Source organism: Arvicanthis niloticus, chromosome 2, assembly GCF_011762505.2.
Source record: "Arvicanthis niloticus isolate mArvNil1 chromosome 2, mArvNil1.pat.X, whole genome shotgun sequence".
Lineage (NCBI taxonomy): Eukaryota > Metazoa > Chordata > Mammalia > Rodentia > Muridae > Arvicanthis > Arvicanthis niloticus.
The window spans coordinates 8,779,323-8,803,751 of NC_047659.1; the positions used below are offsets into that span (position 1 = coordinate 8,779,323).

Consider the following 24,429-nt stretch of genomic DNA (forward strand, 5'->3'; position numbering starts at 1 on the left):
TAGAGATACAGATCAATTTCTTATCCTTCATTCAGCTGGACACTGGGTTAGAGACTGTTGAGCAAGATGTCCCCTCCTGTTTCATATCACATAACGCATTCATTTCAGCCACTGAGCCTAAATTACTGTTTGCTTTCTTTCTGCTTCCCTCCCACCCCCTGAACAGTAAGAGTGCTGGTAAGGATGGAGTTAGTTTATCCGTGCTAATGCTTTGATTTTTCTTTTCTCTTTCTCTTTGCCACAGTAGGTAACCAGTTAGGGGCCTTGGTACATCAAAGGTAAGCAGTGGGTTATGTTTTATTATTTATTGATCATTTCTAATTGTTTATTGATCCACCATCTGCACTGGAGTGTTAGCAAGTCAGAGGTTGGAAGTGTGGGAAGCCAGGGGCTAGATTTTCTTAAGACCCATGGTTTCCGCCAGCTCTCTCCAGAACAGTACAGGCCAGAGGAGCAGACTGATCCAAAGCACTAAACCAGCCCCTGTTGAGCCTCAAGAGACTTTCACAATGGAAGAGTTGCTCTCTTCCACTACAGATTAAATTTGAAAGGAGGGTCTGCATTGTCCTGCTAGTTCTGTGAATCCAGTGCCTCAGATCTTCAGCCTCTTCACCAGCGAAGAATGCAGTTCTTGGGTGAACAGTGTCTGGGGCTTCGGAAGCAGGATGTGCCTGGGATTGAGGATTTGTTGGGAGAATCTTGGCTAAGTGCCTAGTTTCTTCTCAGCCTCTCTTTTCCCCCATAACCCTCCATTAAGTTGAGGATTTAGATACAAAGACCCTAGGCTTTAAAAAGGCCCAGATGTAAGATAAGAGTATCTGGTCTTAGCATCACCCACGGGAATGGGGAAAGTGCTCAGGGGACTGTGGTGCTTCTCTTCTGCAGAGACTGTAACTGTCAGTTAGTGTCCTTAATCTGCACTGCAAGTGGCACAGCTCTGGCCTCCCTGTTTGTTATACACAAAATGCTGTGGGTCTGTTAACATCACCAACAGTCAGTTAAGTAGAAGGGTTAGCCTGATGTTCTTGTTTCATTGTTTCATTTGTTTAATGAGTTAAAATAAAGTAGGTGATGTTGTTAGTATGAAATGCTGAGAAGCATCCCTGTTAGCATGTTACTTTTCCAGGGTGCCTATTCTTCGTGCGTTAGACCAGTTTCTGCCTTTCCTTCAGAATAGGTCTTTTGAGCTGGGTGTGGTTTCATATGACTTTATCGATGCACTTGTGAGGCATAGATGGAATGTTTGAGTCCAAGGCTAGTCTGGTCTAACGTAGGAAGTCCCTGGCCGGCCAGAGGTACACAGAGCAGGGTTGAAGGGGAGCTAGAGACTGAGATGGATAGCAGTGTCGTGGATGAGTGCTGGGGAATTGGCCAGCCCTGTGGTATTCTCCATGGAATATATTGTTGTTTTTAAAGTTGTTTTTTGGTTTTTGATTTTTTTTTTAAAGACTACTTGTGTTTAGCATCTCCTAAGGTAATGTTTAGATTGAATTGTTTTCTGTGGTGCTGGGCAATTGGATATTGTCCACAATACACTGCATGCTACATTTTAAAGTTTGTTTGAAAGAGCCATGGACTCTTTTGTTGTTGTTGTTTGTTTTTTGAAGGCACCTGATGGACAGGATAGTATTTAACAAGTCTCTCACAGCATGAGTGAGGCGATTGTGCTGTCCTGGCCAACACTGATTAGGCTCTGCAGGGTGCTGGTTTTCCTGGGCATGTACATACTACCTTAAAGGACATAGGTCTATTGGAGGGAGGCCAGGAAACAGAGAGATCAGGAAATGAGAACCATTGGCTGCTTTTATCTAGAGCTCATACCTTAAGAAATGTCCTAAAGCTCTTTCCATGCCCCAGCAGATTGTTAACTGTCCCGGGTATGCTTGATGGTCGTCTGTAGAGCAGGGAGCTAGGGAAGAAGTCGGTTTAAGGATCTGGATGTTTCTTCTTTGGCCAGAGATGGGAGGCTTTGGGGTTCCCAAGGAATGCTTGACCAAAGGGGCCCCAAAACGACGTTCTCTGGGTGCTTGGGAAGGGCCAGATCAGCATGATTGATTTAAGTTTTCATCTTGGGGATCTAACGCGGTTGCAGAAGTTTGAATTCTGTCTTTTTCTAAAAACTTTCTTTGTTTTTAGGGCAGTAATAACGGAAGAATTCAAAGTGCCTGATAAAATGGTTGGATTTAGTAAGTATCCCTTAACTCTTGTCTGTTATATTTTTGATGGGCGTGTCACCTAAGGTAGCATGCTAGGGGGATTGTGTCAAGAGTACCTGGCCACCCTAGCTATGCTTGCCACAGCTGAGGTCGTTTACCTGCTGTGTGTCACATGCAGCTTCTGTTGCTGTGATGCCTATGAGCTGAGACGGGCTCCCCAGAGGTCAGCTTACAGTGAGCTGTGAGCACAGTGTAAATGTTTGCTCTGTTCATTAAGCTACCCATGCATGTGTAAGTGTGAAAAGGAAGGCACATTCTGACCCTGCTCGTTTCATTGCAGTTATTGGCAGGGGAGGTGAGCAGATTTCACGAATTCAAGCAGAATCTGGGTGCAAAATTCAGATTGCCTCAGGTAAGGGACACTTTTCTTACAGATTGGTTTAGTAGAACTCACTGTTACCACAGCAGTCTCCAGAATCTGTGTCTTTGCCTTTGGTTAGAAGCTGGGGTAAGTATGTGTGGTTGCTGTCTGTTTTGCACTTCTGGAGTTGTACCCCACATGAGCACCAAAGCAAAAGCCAGCCTGGAGTTGAGGTTCACACCGACTTCTAGGGCAGCACTCAACTCTGGCCCGTGTGACCTCTTCCTAACACCTGCCGGCTGGGCAAAGACCTATATTTTCTGCACCAGAATGTGATACGAGGCGTAGTGGGGCCTGCACCCAGCTTCCCTGTACAAGACCATCCTTCCACTTAATGGGGAGGACAGTAGGGCTCCTGGCTGAGCGGGCTCAGACACCTATCAGTACTCTTCAGACATCTTTCTGGACTCCTCAGACATTCTTTCAGTTTTGACCATTTGATGTTTAAAGACACTGATTACAGAACAGTTTGATTTTAGTTGTTTTATAATGTCATCTAAGTGTGTCTTCTTTCCATTTGAGAGGAGGGGGTCTGGAGACATTCCTGTAGTTTGTCATTTATACTATACTCATTTCAGGGTCTTGAAAGCAATAATGACTGTTAGCTATTTGTCTTGAGGATTTTGTTTGTTCATTTTTATAGTGCTGGGACTGAAAACAGCCTCATATACATAGGCTAAGCAGACATTAGTTCCCTCTTTCAGTGTTTGAGAAAGGACTTTAAGGAGTTTTTAGGATCAGTCTAAAACATGTGGGTGTTGGGAACAAAGGGTTCTCTCGTGTCAAATGGCACAGGGACAGGTAGCCCGTCCTGCAGATCCTGCTGCCAGTGTCTTGGGCTATGGACACAGTAAATGTGATGATCCTGGCATGCCTGTGAGGTCCTTAAGTACACCTCAGAGCGGTCTGCAGGCTGCTGACTATGGAAGCACTCTGCTCCACTCACAGAGTGAGGGAAAAGTGATGGAGTCACTGTGGTGATAAGGAGCCTCTGGCAAGTCAGAGTGAGTGGGGCTTGGTAATTAGGACTGACTCACAGAGCTCTGCTGTGTCCTGCTGGCTCCCTTGTGGGACTCAGTCTCTATGTTGAGAACTAAAAGTTCTGTCCCCCAGCAAAGCAAGCTGGTGTTTTGGGGAGACTGTGCTTCTGTGGGGGTGGTGTAGGAACCAGCCCCAGAGAGACAGTCTACACTGAGGCAAAGGCACATGGCTGCCTGATGCCCACCAACACACCTCATCTTCTTGATTCTTCTTATAGAGAGTTCTGGGATTCCAGAGAGGCCCTGTGTACTTACCGGAACCCCAGAAAGTATTGAGTAAGTTTGTTTTATTTACTTTTCCTTTCACTTCTTCTTCCTCCTTCCCTAAGTGAGGAGAAATGGAAGGGCAAAACTGTTGCTGCAGACTGTCGATCTGTGCTGAATGGCCCACAGCACACCTCCAGAAAGAGAAGGCCTGGGAGGTTACCGTACCAGGAGAGCTCTTCTGTTAACCTCAAACACACAAGCCTAGAATGCCTCCTAGCTGCCATGATCTCTCCATAAACCAGGGGCTGAGCCATGGACACTCATCCTGACTAAGCTAATCAGCGACCTCGTTGTTAACACCTCCCATACCTGAACAGGCCTGGGTCAGAGGACTTGATCGCTTTGTGAGCTTCAAAAAACTGGGCACCAGGCCTTTTTCCTGGGCCGATTGATCTGCTTGCCCTTCTGATATTTGTGGACTAAGTGAGTCCACTCTCCGTGGTCTCTGCTCCACTCACAGAGCCCTGTGAACTAAGCCAGCAGGTGCCTTGGCTTTGGCGGCCATTGGCAAGAGCCCTGATACTTTGTCTTGATTCCCTGTCCTGATCCATGCTTGCTTATAGCCCTATACCATAGGCTCATAAGCCCAAGTACCTCCTGAGGAGGAGGACTATGCGGGCTGGGGTGGTTCGCTTCCCCCTTTCAGTCTGTACAGTAGTGTTTGGCTAGGGGGTGGAAGAGCTGAGATTATGTCTAGCTCAATAGATAGGGTTGTTTTATTGTTTCCATTTCTCAGGGAGCCTAGATAGGTTGAAATTCTCTTGTTCTGCTGTAACATTGCAAGCGATGAACCAGAATAAATACCACTGGCAGGTGTGCATTATAGGGCAAGCTGGATGGTTTGCTGGAGTCACAGTATTTTTTTCCAGCACAGGTTAATCTAGTACACTAGCAAAATACTAAAAAGCCTCTGCAGCTGAGCCCGTAGGATGATTCTGCACACAAAGGCTCAAGACTGCAAAAGATGGCTCGTCCTTCCTACTCCTCTAAACGCTCCTACTTTGTGTCTACCCAAGGAGCTCCAGCCTGAGAATTAAGCTTTAGGAGGAAAGCTCTCTCCAGCACAGACAGCCTGTCTGGTTGATGAATCTGTTTCTCTTAGAACAACAACAACAGTGAAAGCCGTGATGACTTAAAGAGTAATTCCGCAAATACCAGCCAGGGAAGATTCTGGTGCAGAAAAGGAAACTGGCCCAACATGGGGCCCTGTAGGCTGGCTTGTTCTGTGGCCACATTGCAGAAATGAAGACAGAGAGCAGGGCTATGAAGACAAAGTCCCTACCGGGCTGCACCAGTCAGGTGCTTCCTGGAGTACAGCTGCAGCAGGACACTGCCCCTCCTGTCCTGAAGCACACTAGAGATCCGGGCTTAGCGGGAGTCCTAAAGCAGCGTTGCTGGCGGCAGGGACGTTGGAGCTGAGGAGCTGAAGCGTGGCTGGCTACTAACCCTTGCTTTCTCCATCTCTCACCACTCCTTCTCTTCCCACCCTCGCTAACAAGTGTGCTGAGTGTCTCCCTGGGAGGGTTGTGTCGGATTGGGGAACAGAGGTGGACAAAGGACAAAACAGAGCTGCTGACATTGCAAGTAAGAGGCAGGGCACTGTGAAGCTGCAAGCAGGTGCAGAGGGCAGACCTGAGGGGATGGGGTCTGACAGTGCCGGCTTCCTGAGACTCTACGTGGGAACTAGTGCTGTGCTGTGCCGTGCTGTGTGTTGCTTTTGAATTGCAGTTCTGTGGCATGGTGGATGGTTCAAACCACCCAGGTTATGAGGCAGGAGCTGGAGCTGGATGGAGGGCTGCCTTGACTCCTTTGTGGTTTTCCTGGCACCATCTCTTTTCCCAGAACGTCTTAAACATCCATTTAATGCTGGCTCTCTTGTGATTTTTCTCCCTCCCAAAGACAAGCCAAACGGCTCCTGGGGCAGATTGTGGACCGATGTCGGAATGGGCCTGGCTTTCACAACGACATAGATGGCAACAGCACGGTCCAGGAGCTGCTTATCCCTGCGTCTAAAGTGGGGCTGGTCATCGGCAAAGGAGGGGAAACGATCAAGCAGTTGCAGGTGTGTGAGCACCTTGTGGTGCTGAGCTGGCCTGTGCTTGCACACTCTAGAGCCATGGCTCCCTTACAGACCTCTCTCCTTTTTTGCCGGGCTAAGTGTCTAGGGCAGGAGAGACACCATGGGACAGCCTAGAGTCAGCGTTCCTGAAATCTGCTCCTTGTTACTGTTGACTCTGTGCTCCTAAATATGCTCATTTAGACAGACTGGGCTCACAGACCTGGAATTTCACACCTAGGCTGAGGGCAGGAGGGTCAGCAGTTCAAGAGTTTGAGGGCATCCTTGGCTACATAAGACCCTAGCTTGAGCAGGAGGGGTTCATTAATAACTAGGTTCATTAATAGGTGGCACGGGCCTGGGAGTCTTAGCACTTAAGAAACTAAGGTGGGAAGATTGTGTTATAGGCTAGCCTGGACTATATATAGCAAGACCTTATCTTTAAAAACCGTGCAGACAACTTCAAAAACCTAGCTGTGATACAGCCTTCCTCGGTATCCCAGCAGCACTCCCAGGCAGAAGCAGGTGGCTCTGTGTGAGTTCCAGACTGACCTGGGCAACACTGGAAGACCTCGAGGTCTTTCAGTGCGCATTTTCAGTGCTCAAGTGCTCATTACTTTTCAGGGACTCGGGTTCTTGTCTGTGGAAAAGGGCAGTGACGGCCTCACTGTAGTCAGAGCTGGACAGATACCTAGTCCCTAATTCCTGTGAGCCACAGTGAGGAGGCAGCTCTTAGTTGCAGAAAGCTTTGTCTGAGGTAGCTCTAATCAAGATGTTTGAAAGCTGGGTTAGGTAGTGGCGCACGCCTTTAATCTCAGCACCAAGGAGGCAAAGGCAGGCAGATCTCTGAGTTCGGGGCCACCCTGATCTACAGAGCTAGTTCCAGGACAGCCAGGATCACATAGATAAACCCTGCCTGGAAAAAAACAAAACAAGACAGGATGTTTGAGATTGAACATCTCCAGCTAAGGCAGTGTATATGTCCCCAGACAGACAGACAGCAGTCACACTGACCCAAGAATGGCTAGTAGTCCTGGAGTTCAGTTCTGCTGAGTTGGAAGCAGATTGCAGAATGGTGGGGCTTTCGCAGGTGATAGCCTGTGTCACACCCCAGGCCTCAGACTATAGAAGGCCCTTCACGACCCTACACTTCAACCACTCAGCCCTGAGCCCCTGGGTAGTTTGGGGTGGGGGTGGGGCAGCACTTGATTGCATGGTGGGCACATGTTGTCATTGCCTGACAATGGTAAGAACACATGTTAGTGTGTAGCGCTCAGTAGGAACCATGTCCTAGAGCTTAGATTCTGCGGACATGAATAGAGAGGATGGGCACACTGGGCTTTTGTCTTATATGTGTCAGTGTTCCCAGAAGCCAGCCCAGGTCCAGATTGAGGACCTACCCTGGGGGAGGTAGGAGATAGACTTTACAATAAACTGGCCCAGGCTGCTTCTGGAAGTGTCGTGCATTTCTCCTATGACACTGAGAGCTGTGTGATTGCATGTTCCCCTTCAGGAGCGGACAGGTGTGAAAATGGTCATGATCCAGGATGGCCCACTGCCTACAGGAGCAGACAAGCCTCTCCGGATCACTGGAGATCCGTTTAAAGTGCAGGTAGGAGGGGACATGGGTCAGCTTTGTCCTACCCAGTGGTTCTCAACCTTCCTAATAGTGCGGCCCTTTAATACAGTTCCTTATGTTGTGGTGACCCCACCATAGAATTATTTTTGTCATTACTTTATAAATGTAGTTCTGTTACTGTTCTGCATTGTAATGTAAATATTTATGTTTTCCAGTGGTCTTAGGCAAACCCTATGAAATGGTTGTTCCTCCTTGGGAAGAAGGGTGTTGTGACCCACATGTTGAGAAATGCTGGTCTGACCCAAGTGGTTGTCAACACTTGGTGGTGCATCTTTGGGGAAATAGGATGGAGATGAAGTGTGTCTAGCTGTGCCCAGTGCCAAAGCCACTGGCTGAGTGTGGCCACGTCATAGGCCAGTGCTTTGGCCAGCGCATGCCCTGGTGTTCACATTGCACATGATCCTGGTAACCCAGATTAGATACACTGCTGCACTGGGACTCTGGCTCCCTGCACTAGGTGTGATATTTGTACACTGTGACATAAATTAAAATTGTTCCGTTCTTTTGTTTGGTTGGTTGTAGTGCTAAGCACTAAACCTAAGGTCCTGGGCAGAGTGAACAGCACAAAGCCCATTATTTTATTAAAAACAGTGTAAGTGGATGCACGTCCCTTGTGGGAGGAGACAGTGGATCCACCTCATACTTTGCAGTCTGTGAGGCCATCTTCATCAGAACTCAGTAACTGCTGCAGTTCAGCTGACCTGGGCTGTGGCTCACTCATATACCACAGGCCTAGGGTTGTACAAGCTCCTAGGCTCTGTTCCTGGCACTCAGGTGTAAAAAGCCAAGATCTCAGAGTTCTGAGGGCAGGAGCTGTGTCTGTGGCCTGTCCTCCCTGTCCTCTGACTTCAAGGGAGCCTCCCCGAGAACTCTTGAGGCCACTGGAAGGGATTTTTCTACCACACCTTCCTTACCCATGTTGACCTAGCTGCAAGTAAAGTGAGTGGGCACTTATCAGTGTGAACCTTAGAGGCCGAGGCAGACCAGATGAAGACACGCTTCTAAGAGCTCTTGTCCTTGCCAGCAGCTGAGCACCTCCACGGCCGTGGGTCCCACTGGTCATGATCCTGGCATTTCATGCTGCTGTCTTCCCAGGATTTCCCCCATCGGTGCCTTTTGTTTCTCTTTGTACAGCAAGCAAGAGAAATGGTCCTGGAGATCATCCGAGAGAAAGATCAGGCCGACTTCCGGGGTGTGCGCAGCGACTTCACCTCCCGCACAGGAGGAGGTGGTATAGAGGTAAGCTGGACTCAGGCCAGCAGCCAGGCAAGGTTGAGCTCAGAGCCAGCCTGCTTTACAGAACAAGGCCCAAGCCACTTAGGGGTACATGTTGGCATGACCCTGTCTCAAAAGCAAAAGAGGGGCACTAAAGTCACTGGTCACACTACTCAGGGATATGAAGAGGGACCAAGCATGGAGAGCCAACTACATTACTGGGCAGGTCATTAGTATCAAAATCTGTCCTGCAATTTTAATTTATGCCACAGTGTACAAATATCACACCTAGTGCAGTGAGCCAGATTCACAGTGGCTACTCTAGATGAGGCAGAGTCATGCAGAGAGCACAATACAAGCAAGAAGCAAGTGGTGTTATTGTTCAGTGGTGCAGTTTCTGTGGTGACTAGTAGGTACTGAGTCTAGTTGGTGCTGCTGGTTGCTCCACAGAAGCATGACAGTGGCTGATGCTGTGGCTTGTGCATTTTGTCACAGTGTTACAGATAGAGAGGGAAAGACTGTAGAAGACCACAGGGATAGATAGCCAGTGTGATGTATTTGTACTCATTTCACAGAACTTGAGAGATAAAAATGATTTTAGATCTTCTCTCTATAGGAGTTCCCTTATTTTTATAACCCTTTTTAGTCCAATTTTATACAGTTGTGAGCAATATAATTATCAGTCATAGAATTACTCTAAAGGGAAGCCAGCCTTATTATTTTAATTATGGAATTACACTGTAATAAAAACAAAGTCGCTTATTTTTAAATCTTAACTTTTAAAAGAAAAGGCCAAGGACTCAGCAGTTAGTAGCAGTAGCTGTTCTTGCCAGAAGAACTGGGTTCAGATCCCAGCACCCACATGGTGGCTGGCTCACAGCCACCTGTAATTCAAGCTCTAGGGCATCCACTGTCTCTGAGGGCACCTGTACTCATGTGCCACATAAACACAGTTAAAATGGTTTAGATCTTACAAAGCCACTTGTGTAGAAGCTCTGATGGGTTATGTCTCTCTGTCCAGGTGTCTGTGCCTAGGTTTGTTGTTGGGATTGTCATAGGAAGGAACGGAGAAATGATTAAGAAGATCCAGAATGACGCTGGCGTGAGGATCCAGTTCAAACCAGGTTGGTTTGGTAGCCCTAGACGTGGGCTGTGTTAATCATGTGTGCATTTTTCTTTTCTTTTTCTCCTTGGCAGTCTCTGTTTCCTCCCTGGTCACTGTTTCTTTCCTTGGTTGTATACTGACTTGATTTTTTTTCTGGCCTGTGGTTTCTAGTCCCCTTCCCCCAAGAAATGAAGATTTTATTTTAATATGCCATTTTCAGTTTGTAATTTTGCGAAGTAAAGATTTCTGTACAAAATACCCCATTTAGATTTTATTTAATCAGACAGTTTACTGTCACAAAGAAAGGCAAATATCTTTCATGGAAGGCAAAGATCTGACTGTTGCTGAGATGGCCTCGAGCTCAGTGTTGTGTCCTACCTCAGTCTCCCAAGTGCTGGGACATCTATACATGACAGTGATTGCATGTCACCCTGAAGCATGTGAAAACACACTCACAGTCCTCATCACACTCAGAGTTTAGACTGTGAAACTCTCTTTGCTCTTTGCCCTTGGACTTGTCTTTACCCTGTCTCATCTGATTCCACAGATGATGGGATTAGTCCAGAAAGAGCAGCACAGGTCATGGGCCCTCCAGATCGGTGTCAGCACGCAGCTCGCATCATCAATGAGCTCATCCTCACGGCACAGGTGGGTCCAGCACTCAGGCTCGAGGAACCTACCTAGAAAAAGACAGTGCGCCATCGGCAAGCCACCCAGCAGCACTGTGGTGCCCTGGCTACTCAGGCCCTTGATTAGAGCCCAGAGGCTTCTCTGTATCTGCCTTTTCCTGCTTGTGTGCTTTTCTGTGCTGGTTTGTTACTCCTGCATTTACCCCACAGAGTCTAGGTTTTCAGTACACATTTACTTCATGTGTGTGCAATGTGTATGTAGTCTGTGGTGCATACAAGGTATGGCATGAATGTGCCACTCAATTCTCTAGAGACTCCATTGTGTTACTATCAAGGATAAAATTCAGTTGTTAGCTTTGGTGGCAAGCACCCTTGCCCATTGAGCCGTGTCACAGACCCTGGGTTTTCTTTTTAGAGGCAGCTATGTCTAGTCTGTGGCCCATAGGCTATATGCATGCCACCTATGCATGCCAACTATAATTATAGTCCAACACAAAATCACAAGCTTAATGTACACTTTTAAATTAGTTTTTATTTAACTTTTTGGGGTTTTTTGGGGGGGTAATTATATTGCTTTATGTGTATGTTTGCCTGTATGTATGTGCACAACGTGTATGTAGTACCCATAGAGGCCATAAGTGAGTGTTGGATCCCATGCAACTGGAGTTAGAGGTTGATGTGAGCCACCTGGCATGAGTGCTAAGAACTGAACCTGGGTCCTCTGCAAGTGCTCTTAACCACTGGGTGTCTCTCTGTTCCCACTTATGTGGGTCTGAAGCATGAGCTTTGTAGATGATTGTGTCACCGTGGAAAAGTTGCACTTGCCTGACAGGACAGATACCAAGCAGAGTGCCCACTACCAACAGTCAGGTATATTTGATACAAAACCACTGGAATGGAATCTAGGAAGCACAGCAAGACTTAGTCTGTCCCTGTTACACCATGTCTTCATACAGTTGGGTTTTGTTATTGATGTTTTGGGAGCATTTTGGTACAAAGCCTGGCTCTGTAGTACAGGCCAGCCTCGAGCTTACAGTGATCTCCTGCCTCAGCCTCCCAAGTATTGGGATTGAGAGGGGTGCCCCTAGTCCTGCTCTTACCCTTGGTTCCAAGCTTGCCTTTAGAATGTGAGTTTGTATGGCATCATTAGCATCTGTTAACTGGGGATAGGGAGGACATGGAAATAGTGCAGATTCCCACACCCTGCAGGTGTACAGGAGTGAGCATGTGCCAGGAACTAGAGCAGAGGACCGGATAGCATAGTGGAAATTGTATTGCCTGTTTCTCCATTAGCCCATGACCTCTGACCAGTTCTGAGGTGCCAACAGCGTTTCTGCCTGTCTTGGCAGCAGCACACCAAGGGCTTTGACCAGGTGGTGTGTCAGGTATGGCTCCCACAAGCAGTCTCATTGTAAATGTGTGCCTCCTAGTCAGTTCCTGATCACCTGGGTGGAAGTACACAGGTTGAGGCTTGGTTTTTAACCAGAGTCCAGGTGGGGGTTTTTTTAGGGTTGAACATAGTTAATACCTTTCCTGTGTAAGTTTGGCAGCTGAAGAGCCATCTATCCATCATATCCAGCATCACAGACACTCATGCCAGAGCCTGACCAGAAACCCTCAGAGAACCTTGTTCACCCTTCAGTCTTCCCATCTAGTTAGCACTGTGCAGGCTTAGCTTCTAGGTGAGTGTGCAGTTGTCCACAGTCAACAGGGACTTCTTCAGTGTGCAGAGCTACAGCTACTCCAGACTCCAAGTTGGCCGAGCACCGAAGAGGGATGAGGCCCACTGCTTTTGCATGGAATAGAAGAACTCCTCCATTAGAACCACTCATGTTTCCCAGATACACCCAGTTGGGCTTTCTAGGTCCCTCTGCTCCTTGGTTTTAAAGACAGACTGTCTTTTTAGCACAGGCCTTCTGCTACAGCCTACCCTTCCTAAGAAGTTACTCTTGAGCATCTATCTCTCTATGCCTTCCTGGTGATTTAAATACGTATTTGTATTGTGTGTACTTATCATTGTATGTGCATGTTCACATGCAATGCCTATGTGTGGAAGTCGAAGGACGACTTGCAGGATGTGGACCTCTCCTTCCACCAGGTGAGCAAGTCTCGGATCAAAATCAGGACAGCAGCAGCCTTAACCCACTGAGCCATCTCACCAGCTCAAGAACTCACCAGCCCAAGAACCTTTTTTTTTTTTTTTTTTTTTTTTTTTTAAATCCTGTTACCCTTTCTGCTGGTCTGAGAGCAGGATGTTGTAGCTTAGAGTGCAGTCACTGGCTTGTCTTCTGTAGTAAGTAGCCTTGTGGAGAGGTAGGTCACTTTCAGATGCTGGCAGCACTGGAGCATCTGTTATCTGCTCCAGCAGACCAACGAGAGTTAGCCTCAGCTTCAAGTAAAGCCTAATCTTTGAGGGTCCTCATAATGAAAATGCAGAAGGTCCTAGGCTTCAGCCCAGAGTCTTTGGCTTCCTGTTATAGGCACGTATGTAGATGCTATGAGGATGCTCTTACGTGTCTTTTTATACCAAAGCATTGTTGATTGTATTCTGAATGCGAGGTTCCGAGTCTGAAACGTTGAGGGTCAGATGTGTAGTGTTGGATATATCCTGTCATTATTGCACCTTCTCACCAGGAAGGATGAGTGTGCTGATGGCGAAAGTTCTCACTTTCAACCTTTTTCCCTTACCAGGAAAGAGAGATCCTTGGAGGCCTCGCGGTAGCAAGAGGAAGAGGCCGAGGCCGCGGCGACTGGAGTGTGGGGACTCCTGGTGGTGTCCAGGAGATCACATACACAGTGCCAGCTGATAAATGCGGCCTCGTGATAGGTAAAGGTAAGAGGCAGCTTTTCTGTCTCCTGCAGCTGCTCAAGGGAGGAAAAGCCATCCCTCAGGCCTATATTCAAGTTGTGGGTAGGAAATTAGCCCCCCCCCTCCCCCCAGGCTGTTGGAAAGAGGCTGGGGAAGGTGTGAGCCTTTAGTGCTTGCTATGGACTTCGATGAACTTGGTCCTAGGTAAGTCACCAACACTCATGCTCATGCCTACTGCAGAGTGCTTCTGACAGGAGACATCCTTTCCCTCACTGGGTTTGGGCACTGAGTCTTCGTGGACAGCATGGGAGCCTTGGAGCGGCGCATACGGCCTGTGGAGGGAAATAGAGATTGGTTTCTTAGTTGCTCCTAAACATTTGGGGCAGCTTAGAACATTGGGTGAAAAGCCTCATTCCTGCCTGCACAATGCCTTCCTTCCTGACAGAGTAGGCCATGGGACCACCTTGTCTTGGCTAGCCTCCCTAAGAGCACTGAGCTGGACTTTGCTGCCAGCAGGACTTCTGTTTGACATTGGCTTTTGTGTTTTCCTTTAGTGTTCTTTTGACAGCATAAGAAGATGTCTTTTCCCCAGAGTCGTGTCACCCCCACCCCCACCCCCCATTTCTTCTTACAGGGAATGTTTGTTGGCCTGTTCCCACCAGCAGATCTCAGGCCCTGCTTATGTGTCCTTGGGAGCGGGAGTGAATGTTACCAGCACCGACCCCAGGACTTGTAGTTACCCCTACTTGGGGGAGTGTCTGTCCTCTTTTAAGATATTACTCTCTGGTATCCATGTCTTTCAGATGATTGGATGGTAGGAGTAGTGAAGGGTTTTGGTTTTAGTTTGAGACCACTTACTCATACTGCCTCTGCCTTGTGACCCTCTTGCTTCAGCCTCTAGGTCAGTGGTTCTAAATCTTCCTAACACTGCAGTCCTTTAATACATACAGTTCCTCATGCTCTCATGACCCCCAACAATAACATTATTTCATTGCTACTTTATAATTGTAATTTGCTGCTGTTATGACTTATAATGTTAATAGCTGGTATACAGGATATGTAATATGTGACCCCTATAGAGGTCCCAACCTACAGGTTGAGAGCCATTGCTCTAGGATTGTAGCATGGTGACTGATGTAGCAGTTTGCTTTTCTTTTCACATGTGTGAAAGATCCTAGTAACTGCTTAGAATGGTAGGCACTCCCACGCCCCACCCAGCTCGTAGACGGTACCCAGAGATTAAATTCACCTGATACCTATAGGCATCGATCACATCTAGGTGTCTTGGCTCTTTGAAAACCATCTTGTTAGTAATTTTATTTGCTGGTGTCACAGAAAACCCTGGCAGAATCACCCCGTCTGTGTGTGCGTGTGCTTACATGTGTGTGTGTGTGTGTGTGTGGTGTCATTGTTGGTCTAGAGAGCCACCCAAGTAGGTTCTAGAGGACAGGGATAACAGAGCGAAATGTTCAGTAACAGTCTGGGACCCACCAGAAGCTAAGGTGATCATGGAGAGACTCTTTCAAGTGAGCTGTTTCCTTTTCTTGGGAAAAGCATGTGGCTGAGAAAGGGGGGTGGGAGGAGCACACCCAGGCAGCCATGCAGAGCTCTCCCAACTCCTGCCCTTGGACAGCCTCCCGGCCCCTGCTGGATTTCCATGATAAACACAGCAACATTGACAGATAGTCTGGCCAGCCCTGCTCTTGTCAGCCAGGCCTTTTAGCAGCTTTGATTAATTGCTTTACAATTTCACGTCCAGCCGGCCGCTGGTGGGTCACTTCTGCCCCCCATCAGGTGGAAGAATGGAGCAGGCTGCTGAATGAGTCCAAGACAGCCACCATGTGCCAAACTAGTGACCTCATTTTGAAGGAAGATGAACTTAAATTAACTCCTTCTGGCCGAATGCAGTTTTGCAGTGCCTCTATATCCGATTACCATGCTCCTGAGGCCTCCCAGCAGAGCGTCTTGGGCTGTTGGGCTGGCTAAGGTGGGGCTGCTCGGTGTCAGTCTCAGGCATACTTACTCTTGCCTGCTGCAGGGACTGCTGAGACTGGACACGTGCGAGTGCCTGTGGACATGCTCTCTGCTTTTTTGTTCCTCACTTGATTGGGAACACAACAGCTTACCCTTCATGGGGCAGAGATGATGAAGGCTGTAGCTTCTGAGAAGAGGACCCAGGAGCTACACTGGGCATACAGAAAACACTTAACTCTCAGCCCACCTACCTGGAATGATCACCTCCAGTTTAGTTTCTTGACTCTTTTGAGATGAAATAAAGTCAAAGCTTGTCCCTGCTCTTTCTTCTCCTCAGCTGCCTCACTGACTGCTTGGTAGTGTGCTTAGATTAACATTCATCTGCTGAAGCAGTAGAGAAGGGTGGAGTGCATAAGGAGAGCTTTGGGTCATGCAGCCGTGTGTTACACCTGTCATTTCAAGCTGGGTTTGATTGGAAATGGGCAGGGGCAGCCCAACACTTAACACATGGTCTTTGCTTTGGGGCTCACGGGACTCCCTGCTTCCCTTATACCAGATCTTCCAACATGTTATCTGCAGTTTTGTAAAATGTGTGTTCCAGGTTTTCCTTGTATTCTGGGAGTACTCTATTCCCAGAGAGTTGATGCAATAGGTCTGCAAGTTCTGTGAAATTTCAGAAGAATGGGTCATTGTTCACTGGCTGGTGGAGTTTTTGTTACACATGTTTCATTAAGAGATTGAGACTTGCTAGCTTTCAGAGAGAACAACTAAATTTTCATTACCCGCTCCATCTAGGCCATATGCCCCGCCTCCTCCCCCTCTGTACTGCTTCTGTCTGGACCCATCCCCCCACCAAGGCAGAGGGACCTGAGAGGGAACAGGGTGTGATATTGAAGGCCAGAGTGGGCTCCAGGCATTGTTGGGCTGTAGCCGCCCATTTGACCTGTGGAGGGAGGGCAGCCCCTACCCAGGCTGAAGGCCCCCATTGTGTATGGTAGGGCCATCAGGTCTCCATTCTTACACTGAGGAGGATCAGCCTTTCCTGGGTGGACTTCAAGACAGGCAGAAATGAGTTCAGTGGCCTGCAGCAGTTGGACCCAGACCCTTCTATGGGGCCCCGTGGCCACAGAGGCTTCAGTCCAGCTCCAAACGGTCATCTTGACTCCAGATGGCTAGTGTTGCCCACAAGGCGCCCTGGATTTTTGTCAGGGCCCGTGTGCAGTAAGCAGAACAGGGTGACTGTTTGTGGGCTAGAGTTAGCATGTGCATTTCAGCTTCCCCTAAACATAGGCCACAGACTCTGGGTCACCTCTGGTCTAATCAGCCATATCTCTTGCCTGCAGGGGGCGAGAACATCAAAAGCATCAACCAGCAATCAGGTGCCCATGTGGAACTTCAGCGGAACCCCCCTCCTAACACCGACCCTAACCTGCGGATATTTACCATCAGGGGTGCTCCTCAGCAGATCGAGGTGGCCAGGCATCTCATAGATGAGAAAGTTGGCGTACGTACACGGGCCTTTCCCCACCTGGCTTATACTAGCTGGATTTGCTTTTGGATGTCCAAGGTACCTGCTTTCCCCCAGAACCTTGTGCTTCCTGTGCCTTTCCATCCTTGCATCATGCGGGGGGCAGCCTCTCCTCCTCTCCAAAGAAAAGTCCAAGGCTCAGGGAGTGCCAGGCCCCAGATGCAATGAGAAAAGTCTCTGACTTGACTGCCAGGGCTTCAGCAGTCAGACCTCTGGCCATGTCCCTGCAGGCATAGATGAGCTGCGGGGAAAGCAGCCTTCCCCCAGCACTGCCCCAGGCTCCCTCAGGCGGCACCCTGGCCACCAGCCCTGCAGGCAGCTTTCATTGACTCTGGCTTTAGTTTCAGGCACCTCAAAGCAGATAAAGAAAGGGAGTGTTGATGGAGGACAGATGGGCCACTGCTCACCTCAATGGGGACGTAGAATGGCAGAAAGAGCCCTGGGCCAGCCTAAATTGACGGGAGAGTCAAGCAGGTTGGTCCGCCCCCAGGGTGACATGCAAGGGCAATCGTGGTGGTGCCAGGACTGGCTGTGTGGTGGTCTTGGTCATTTGAGGGGCAGAGCCACCACTGCAGACACTGTCTGCCGGGGAAGGAAGCTAGTGTGAGCGCAGAGCTGTCTCCTTCACTTGACTTGCCTCCCATAGTGGCTTCCCTGGGTGGGCCTGGGCAGAGGGCAATGGGACTCAGTGACACGGGTGAGAGCTCCTCTGTGCCCACACAGGGTGCCAGCCTCGGAGCCCCTGCAGCCTTCGGACAGAGCCCCTTCAGCCAGCCACCAGCTGCACCACATCAAAAGTGAGTCTTCTGCCTCTGTCCTGGTAGAAGGTTCGTTACCTGTCTAACCTCCCTGGTCCAACTCTTCTGAAGCGCTAATCCAAGTCCTGGGCGGGGCCGCCCTGTTTTTCTCTCTCCATTCTGTCCTGTAGACTGCTGACCAGTCAGGGGAAAGCCCAGAGCTCAGGGGGTTCCAGACAGTCTTCCCAAGGGAGCACAGTGCCTGGGGAGAGGGGAGTGGGTTGAGCGGGCAGCCAGCCCTTCCTGCAGATCAACAGTGCTCCTCCCTTCCCTACAGCACCTTTCCTCCCAGGGGCTTCCCCAACATCGCTGCTAAAGTTAACGGGAACCCCCACAGCACCCCAGTGAGGTAGGTGATTAACTGTCCATCTGCCAGTAGGAGGGTGTGGGAGGCGAGACAGTAAAGGGGGGAAGGGCAGGGGGAGGGCTCTGTGCCTTGCACTGTCACAAAGGATTCTTCTGTCACCCACAGTGGCCCTCCAGCTTTTCTGACCCAAGGCTGGGGCAGCACTTACCAGGCTTGGCAGCAGCCTACACAACAAGTCCCAAGTAAGTGACTCACAAGGTGTGAGGATACACACCAGGGTGGCTGATGCCCACAGGCAGCTCGGTGGGGTGGGGTGGGGTGAATTGCTCAGTTCCACTCCTGCAGATGGGGGCCTAGAAGACCCAGGCAGTGGGAAAGGCACAGAAGGTGAGGCTGCTTTCCCTGGCTCACATGACCTCCTCAGAGCTGGGGTGGGGCTGGAAATGACAGTTGGTGTAGTTTGACAAGGCTGTCCCTCCTGTCTCCATTTCTAAGGCTAAGCTCCCACCAAGAGCTTTCCTGTCCTCTGCTCTCCTAAGCAGCTTCCTGCCTACTGAGGGCCCCTCACTTAGTCTCCTGTGTCAAGGCAACTTCTCGCCGTGACCTAGAAAAGAGCGCTTTGTGTCACCTAGACTTCTCAGAAACAACTGTCTCTGCTGAGCTGCTACAAGGAGGGTCTTGTACAGTCTTCAGTCCCTCTCCATGTCCACTGCGGCACAGCAAGCTCTGCTCCGCTTTGCCTTTCTCAGACAGCAGCTGAACTGTGTAATAAGCTCTATGACTCAGCCATTCTGTTCCCTTCTCCCTCAACTCTGATGACTCCAGTGTCAGGCTCTGACGGGTGCTTCCCAAGGAGTACTTGCTGGTGCTGGGGTCCACTCTCTGTCACACTGACCAGGCTTGCTCTACTGAGCTGGTAGCACTGGGTTACCGAGCATTCTGCTGTCTCCTTGCCTTCTTGGAAGTAGTGTTCTCCAAGTGCTGGGCTCTTAGATACTGGTCTGATATTTATATCCACAAGGCAAGAGGATGACAGGTGTGACCCCGTGTGCTCCGTGCTCCCAGACATACCCCTGGGAGGAGAGTTCCTCCCCACTTCCCCAAATGGAGCACTTAAGAGTCAGGGTCCAGCAGAACCTGAAGCCTAGTTGGTTGGCTTTGGTGTGGGTGGTAAACAATAAGAAGCAAGACAGACTAGCTGCTTCCAGCTGTGTGGCTGAGCACTGCCTGTGTACAGGTCAGGACCTGTGCAGGCACCGTCCTGTGCACACCCTACATCGCAGGGAAGAAAACAGAAGCTGTTCCTTGCTGCAGTTCAGCACCTGTCCCCTTCCCCTCCATTGGTCTTCAGTTAATTAGCATGGCAAAAATAACAGGCACTCTGCTGACTGTGTGGATTGGCACGGTCTTCATATCCCTCTGGCTGCCTTGTATTCACTCTGATAAGTGCTGAGGGGCTGTGGTGAGCTAGTGCTTATCCCTGACCTCTGCCTTGTTACCTGCCCAAGCCTAATGCTGCCTTTCCTTGACCCTGGGTGTCTCCTCACTCCTGTCTCCCCTGCCAACAGTGGAGAAGGAGGCCTCTAGGCCTCTGTGCTGTTCCCACACAGAAAGGCCAGGCCAGGCAAGTAACAGGTGGGCCTGTTACTTCTGCCACTGGCATGTGCACCATCACACATGTGCACAGGGTCTCTCTGGCTTCAAACCCCAGGCCTGTGCCTTCATGTCATGTTCTACACAGGGAATCCCCACTCCTAACCTCTCTTGTCCAGAGGCACAATGGAGCTTGTGGGTCTCATGAGGTGTCAGCACCATTTGGACCCTGTCCACGAGGAATTAGAGGTTCAGAGTTTGAGAAGGCTTTGGCTTCCAACCCTGCCTCTAAAGACCCTGGTTGAAGCCAACTTGACTGGGGCTGAAGTGAGCCACGGTGGGAGTTGATGAGCAAGGCCTGACTGCTGTCTGTTTTCTGCACAGGCCAGCAGAGCCAGCCACAGAACAGCCAGCCCGACTACAGCAAGGCCTGGGAGGACTATTACAAAAAGCAGAGTGAGTGCAGCAGTCCATCATGTGCTGTCCAGCTATGGGCCTTGCTGTTCAGGGTCACCTGGTTTATTTGACACCCTCTCTGGGGCTGTGTCTAGGTGCCCACCTTGTCTCTCCCTGTGTCCTGTCAGAGGAAGCAAGATGTGGCCAGTGCCTGCTGGGTGTATTGTCTGTCCTCAGTCATTGGGGGCCATGTCAGGGCAGGCAAGAGGTCACAGTGCAGAGAATGGGGCTACCATTTCACTGGTTGCTGGTACCTGTCTTTCCTTTGGAGTCCATTTCTCCTCATAATACCAGGAACCGAGTCAGGCTTGAGACTGATTTTCATGCCAACACAAAAATGCCCCCAGGGTGATTGTCTTAGCAAAGGGCCTGGGCATGTTCCAGACTAAGCCATTTCTGGGTCTAGTGTAGGGTTTCCTGGCAACATTTTTTTTTTTTTTTTTTTTTAAGATTTATTTATTTCATGTCTGTGAGCACACTGTCACTGTCTTCAGACATACCAGAAGAGGGCATCAGATCCCATTACAGATGGTTGTGAGCCACCATGTGGTTGCTGGGAATTGAACTCAGGACCTCTGGAAGAGCAGTCACTGCTCTTAACCACTGAGCCATCTCTCTAGTCCCCCCAAACCACCCTTTGAACCATCATTTGCGGATTGGAAGGCCCAGATTGGCCTTGGGGGCAGAGTCATCTCTGGGCCAGTAGCTGCACTGTTGACTGATGGACAGGTGTCAGGGTGGTTTCATCTCTAGGACTTGGGGACTATTTACCACCAGCCCTACCTCACCCCAGCCCACCTGAAAGCCACACTGCACCATCTGCCCGCTCTGGCTGCTGATTCTTTGGCATTCAGAGTTGCCGGCAGGCAGGCAGGCAGGCAGTGTAGTCCTAGAGAAGTGCAGAAGTCCTCTAGGTGGGCCTTGGCACAGGCTGGTAAGGCCTGAGTAAGGACCTCCCATGCCCTCCCCTCCTTTAACTCTTGTCTGTTCTTTGTTCTCCAGGTCATACCACCAGTGCTGCCCCACAGGCCAGCTCTCCACCAGACTACACGATGGCCTGGGCTGAGTACTACAGGCAGCAGGCCGCCTTCTATGGGCAGACTTTAGGGCAGGCTCAGGCCCACAGCCAGGTCTGTAGCCAGTCCCCAGCACCATGATGCCCCCCAGCCTTTGTGCTTGCCTAGTCCCAGGCTGAGCATGGTGGCCTGTGGGGTCTCCTCTGTCCCTCCACTCTCAACCCTTGAGCTTGATCAGATGCTGCTTTCCTTCTAGCTCTGGGCCTAGTGACCCCTACTATAGTGTGTGTGCTGGGTCTGCAGTGAACAAGGGCCACTCCAGTAGTTCTTGCAGAGAGTGGCCAGCCTGGGGCCTTTACGTACACAGCACCCTCGAGGCCAAGCAAGTAGAGGGCCAGCTTGGCTTCTTTCTGTGTAGGAACTTGGAGGGTTCTATCTAGTCCTTAGCCAAGAAGGAGTTCTCCTTGGGGGCAGGGCACCTTTGCCTTGTAAGAAGCTGGTGTTAGGCCTGGTGACCCAGGAGAAGCCTTCCCCTTGCACCCCCTCCCCCCTCATCTTGACCCTGGAACCTGAGGTGCTTAGTGTCCAGTATCTGGTGTGAGGTGCTGGTCTTGGGCTGACCCTCTCCCTCCCCCCACAGGAGCAGTAGATGGGCATCTGCCGCGGCTCTTCCCCGAAATCAGTGTGAGAGAAACCTGTTTGTTACAGAGATTTTTAGATTTGCAAACCTTTCGATGAAGACCTTTGTTTTGTTCTGTGAAACACTATATTTAGATTAACAAAAATTTTCTAAAAATCGGGAAAATTAGTTACTAAACATTGCTGGTAATTTTTGTGTCGTGATTTCTTTGTAAATGTGTAAGCTCTGGAGCTCTTGGAGTAAAACCTGCAAGCTCAGGTGCCCGGACTCTCCTCAGAGCCTGACAGTTCATCAAATGATGGGTTTGTCTTTTGTCTTTTTATTTACAGTTTTGGGTGGGTTTTTGTTGTTGTTACTGTTGTTGTTGTTGGGGGGTTGTTTTTTGGTTTTTGGTTTTTTTGTTTTGTTTTGTTTTCCTCTTTTTCTGTTTTTGTTTTTGCTTTTTTGTTACAGAAAAAATGGCTTGGAAGTCTTAGGTGGTAATGTAACAAATTCTTTAAAAAATTTTTAAGCAGTATTTAAATATTCATAAATGTAAATTCATTAAGTGTTTCACCTCTAATTTCTTGTATCTTGGCTGTCTGGTTTTATTGCATTTTTTAAAAAACTGAACTATTATGTATTGTAATTAATGATGTGAATTTTGAACTGAGACGGGTCCTTGTGTTGTGGGAGGGAGGGGTCATTTGTGGGTTGTGTCATTTCTAGCGTTTTGATGGTGATGCAGAGACGCAGTCTGCCTTCTTGTGAGCTGCCCGTCTCCATTACCCAGGGCAGTTGTGTGTCTAAGACCTCCAAGCTGGTTTTAAAAACAAAAAGCCTTTCTCTATTCTCAGAAATATAAATACTGTTATTTTTAATATTAAAAAGAAATTCAATATAACTTTTAACAAACACTGTGGACATTAAACCATATAAAAAAATGTAGTAACTATTTTTTAATTCCAGGGTGTTTTTTGCTTTTTTCCTTAAATATTTTCTTAATATTTGTCAAATTAACTAGATAAATAAATAAATCTAGTATTAACCACAGTATGAGTTAAATAATTTTGATTTAATAAAAGGGATAATATGATTTCCAATGTTTACTGTAGTGTATCTTGTACAGATAACATGTATTTTTAAAGAAAAAACGGAATTGAAGCTATTTTTTCTTGCATTTTGAATTGACCTGAGGAACATTCCGTTTGAAATGCGCTCGTTACAGTTTGCAGTTCTTGTTCTCCTTACAGTGCTTGAAATGTCTAACTATTAAAAAGGCATTGGAAATGGGTTGCATGTTGTTGTTTTTTAAAGGTGTTCTTTTTATTTGACTGACAATTCATTTTACACTCTATATAATAAAATTTCCACAAGATACCTTGTGGGCAAAGTGTTCTTAGTCTGTTTTGTTTGCTGGCCCCTGACTCTTGCCCTTCCTAGCTGATGATGCCTGCAGCAGCCCAGCTCTTTGATACACAGCCTCTGGGGACTTCTGAAGTAAAGCTGGTTTCATAAGGTAGCTTTACACTTGACCCTTTGACTTAAGGGCCACAATAAGGACCAGCCTTCCCTGTGACAGCATCTGAGTGAGAACAGTCCTACTTGGGCCTGAGAGAGGTGTGGTATCCAGGGAAGCCAGTGGGGTCAGCACCACACTGAGCTGAGACCCTCCCCACCCCCACCCCCACCCCCCCACTTTTAGGTGGCATGCTCCCACCTAAAATCACACCAACCCTGCCCTGTGTACTCCTAGGCTGTCTCCCTGCCTGCTGCATCCTCCGGGCCTTCTCACCTGTGGCTCTGGTGGGTGATGGATCTTCCCAGCAGGCTCAGGTTGGACTCTGAGACAGCAGCAGATGCATCTCTTTTGTTCAAGAAAACAAAGAATACCCCCACCTACCGCAGCCTACCATTGGGCCTGGAGGGGTAAAGGCAGCCTTGCTGGCTGTTCTGTCTCCTGAAAGCAACTGCTTTGAAGTTTAGTCTCTTACCAGGGCATCTGCCTGGCTCAGCCTTCACCAGGTACTTACATACTATGGAATTGTCCCAGTATAGACACCAGTCCTTTGTGGGGTGTGTGTGTGTGTGTGAGAGAGAGAGAGAGACACAGAGAGAGAGAGTGTGTGCGTGTGGCTGTGTGTATACAACAGGCCCATTAATCCTTGCTCAGAACTCTCTTTATGGTGTGGGTGTGTGTACATACATGCCTTGCCTCCACCACACACTTTTGAGAGTGAGAGACACATCTGTGGATTCTTTAGCCCAAAATGGGGTGGAGAGTGTCCCATCTGGGCCACACTGAGGCCTGTTGAGAGCCGGAAGACAAAAAGGAGATGTGGCATCTTTAACTACACCTCTAGAGAATCGAGTTTGACATTGAGAAATTGAATAGTGAAAGCCACTGGGGAGGGGGAGGGCCAGCCACAAGGGCAGCAGCGCTGATGGCGGTAATGCAAGTTGGAGAGGGCATTACAGGGAAGACTTCCTTCTAATTCATCTTCCAAGCTCAGTGCCAAAACAGCATTTGGCATGGTTCACAGGGAGCAATTGTGTGATAATGAACCCTAAGGTGTCCCTTAATTGAAGACTGAGCATTGCGGTTTGTGCCAAGAGTCATAAATGGCGCAGGCTTGCGGGAGGATGCATTTTCTTAAATGTATCGGTAAGTACAGATTAGTGTTTGTCCCCAGTGAAATGCCGTACTATAAATTATGGAAATCTCTCTTTCCCTCTGATGCAATCTTCTGTTGGGGGGTGGGGTGTGCAGAGCAGCAGGCCGCAGGGGGGAAAGTTTGCAAG

The 24,429-nt window shown here is 48.9% G+C and overlaps 1 protein-coding gene across 5 annotated transcripts in view; it reads left to right on the plus strand.

Annotated features, from left to right (window-relative positions):
- Positions 1-23,023, plus strand: part of Fubp3 (far upstream element binding protein 3) — a 47,812-nt gene extending 24,789 nt beyond the window's left edge. The window contains exons 3-19 of one of the 5 annotated variants that reach the window (XM_034495056.2): positions 245-278; positions 2,137-2,186; positions 2,497-2,568; positions 3,836-3,893; positions 5,784-5,946; positions 7,454-7,552; positions 8,714-8,818; positions 9,816-9,918; positions 10,447-10,547; positions 13,220-13,361; positions 16,655-16,815; positions 17,563-17,636; positions 17,914-17,985; positions 18,109-18,185; positions 19,921-19,992; positions 20,995-21,122; positions 21,649-23,023. In XM_034495056.2, coding sequence (XP_034350947.1) covers positions 245-278; positions 2,137-2,186; positions 2,497-2,568; positions 3,836-3,893; positions 5,784-5,946; positions 7,454-7,552; positions 8,714-8,818; positions 9,816-9,918; positions 10,447-10,547; positions 13,220-13,361; positions 16,655-16,815; positions 17,563-17,636; positions 17,914-17,985; positions 18,109-18,185; positions 19,921-19,992; positions 20,995-21,122; positions 21,649-21,657 — 1,520 coding nt within the window. In that variant the 3' untranslated portion in view covers positions 21,658-23,023. Of the gene's footprint in view, positions 1-244; positions 279-2,136; positions 2,187-2,496; positions 2,569-3,835; positions 3,894-5,783; positions 5,947-7,453; positions 7,553-8,713; positions 8,819-9,815; positions 9,919-10,446; positions 10,548-13,219; positions 13,362-16,654; positions 16,816-17,562; positions 17,637-17,913; positions 17,986-18,108; positions 18,186-19,920; positions 19,993-20,994; positions 21,294-21,648 lie in introns of those variants that run through there. The other 4 variants (XM_034495057.2, XM_034495054.3, XM_076928471.1 and 1 more) reach the window with 4 other exon arrangements.
- Positions 23,024-24,429: the final 1,406 nt, after the last annotated feature.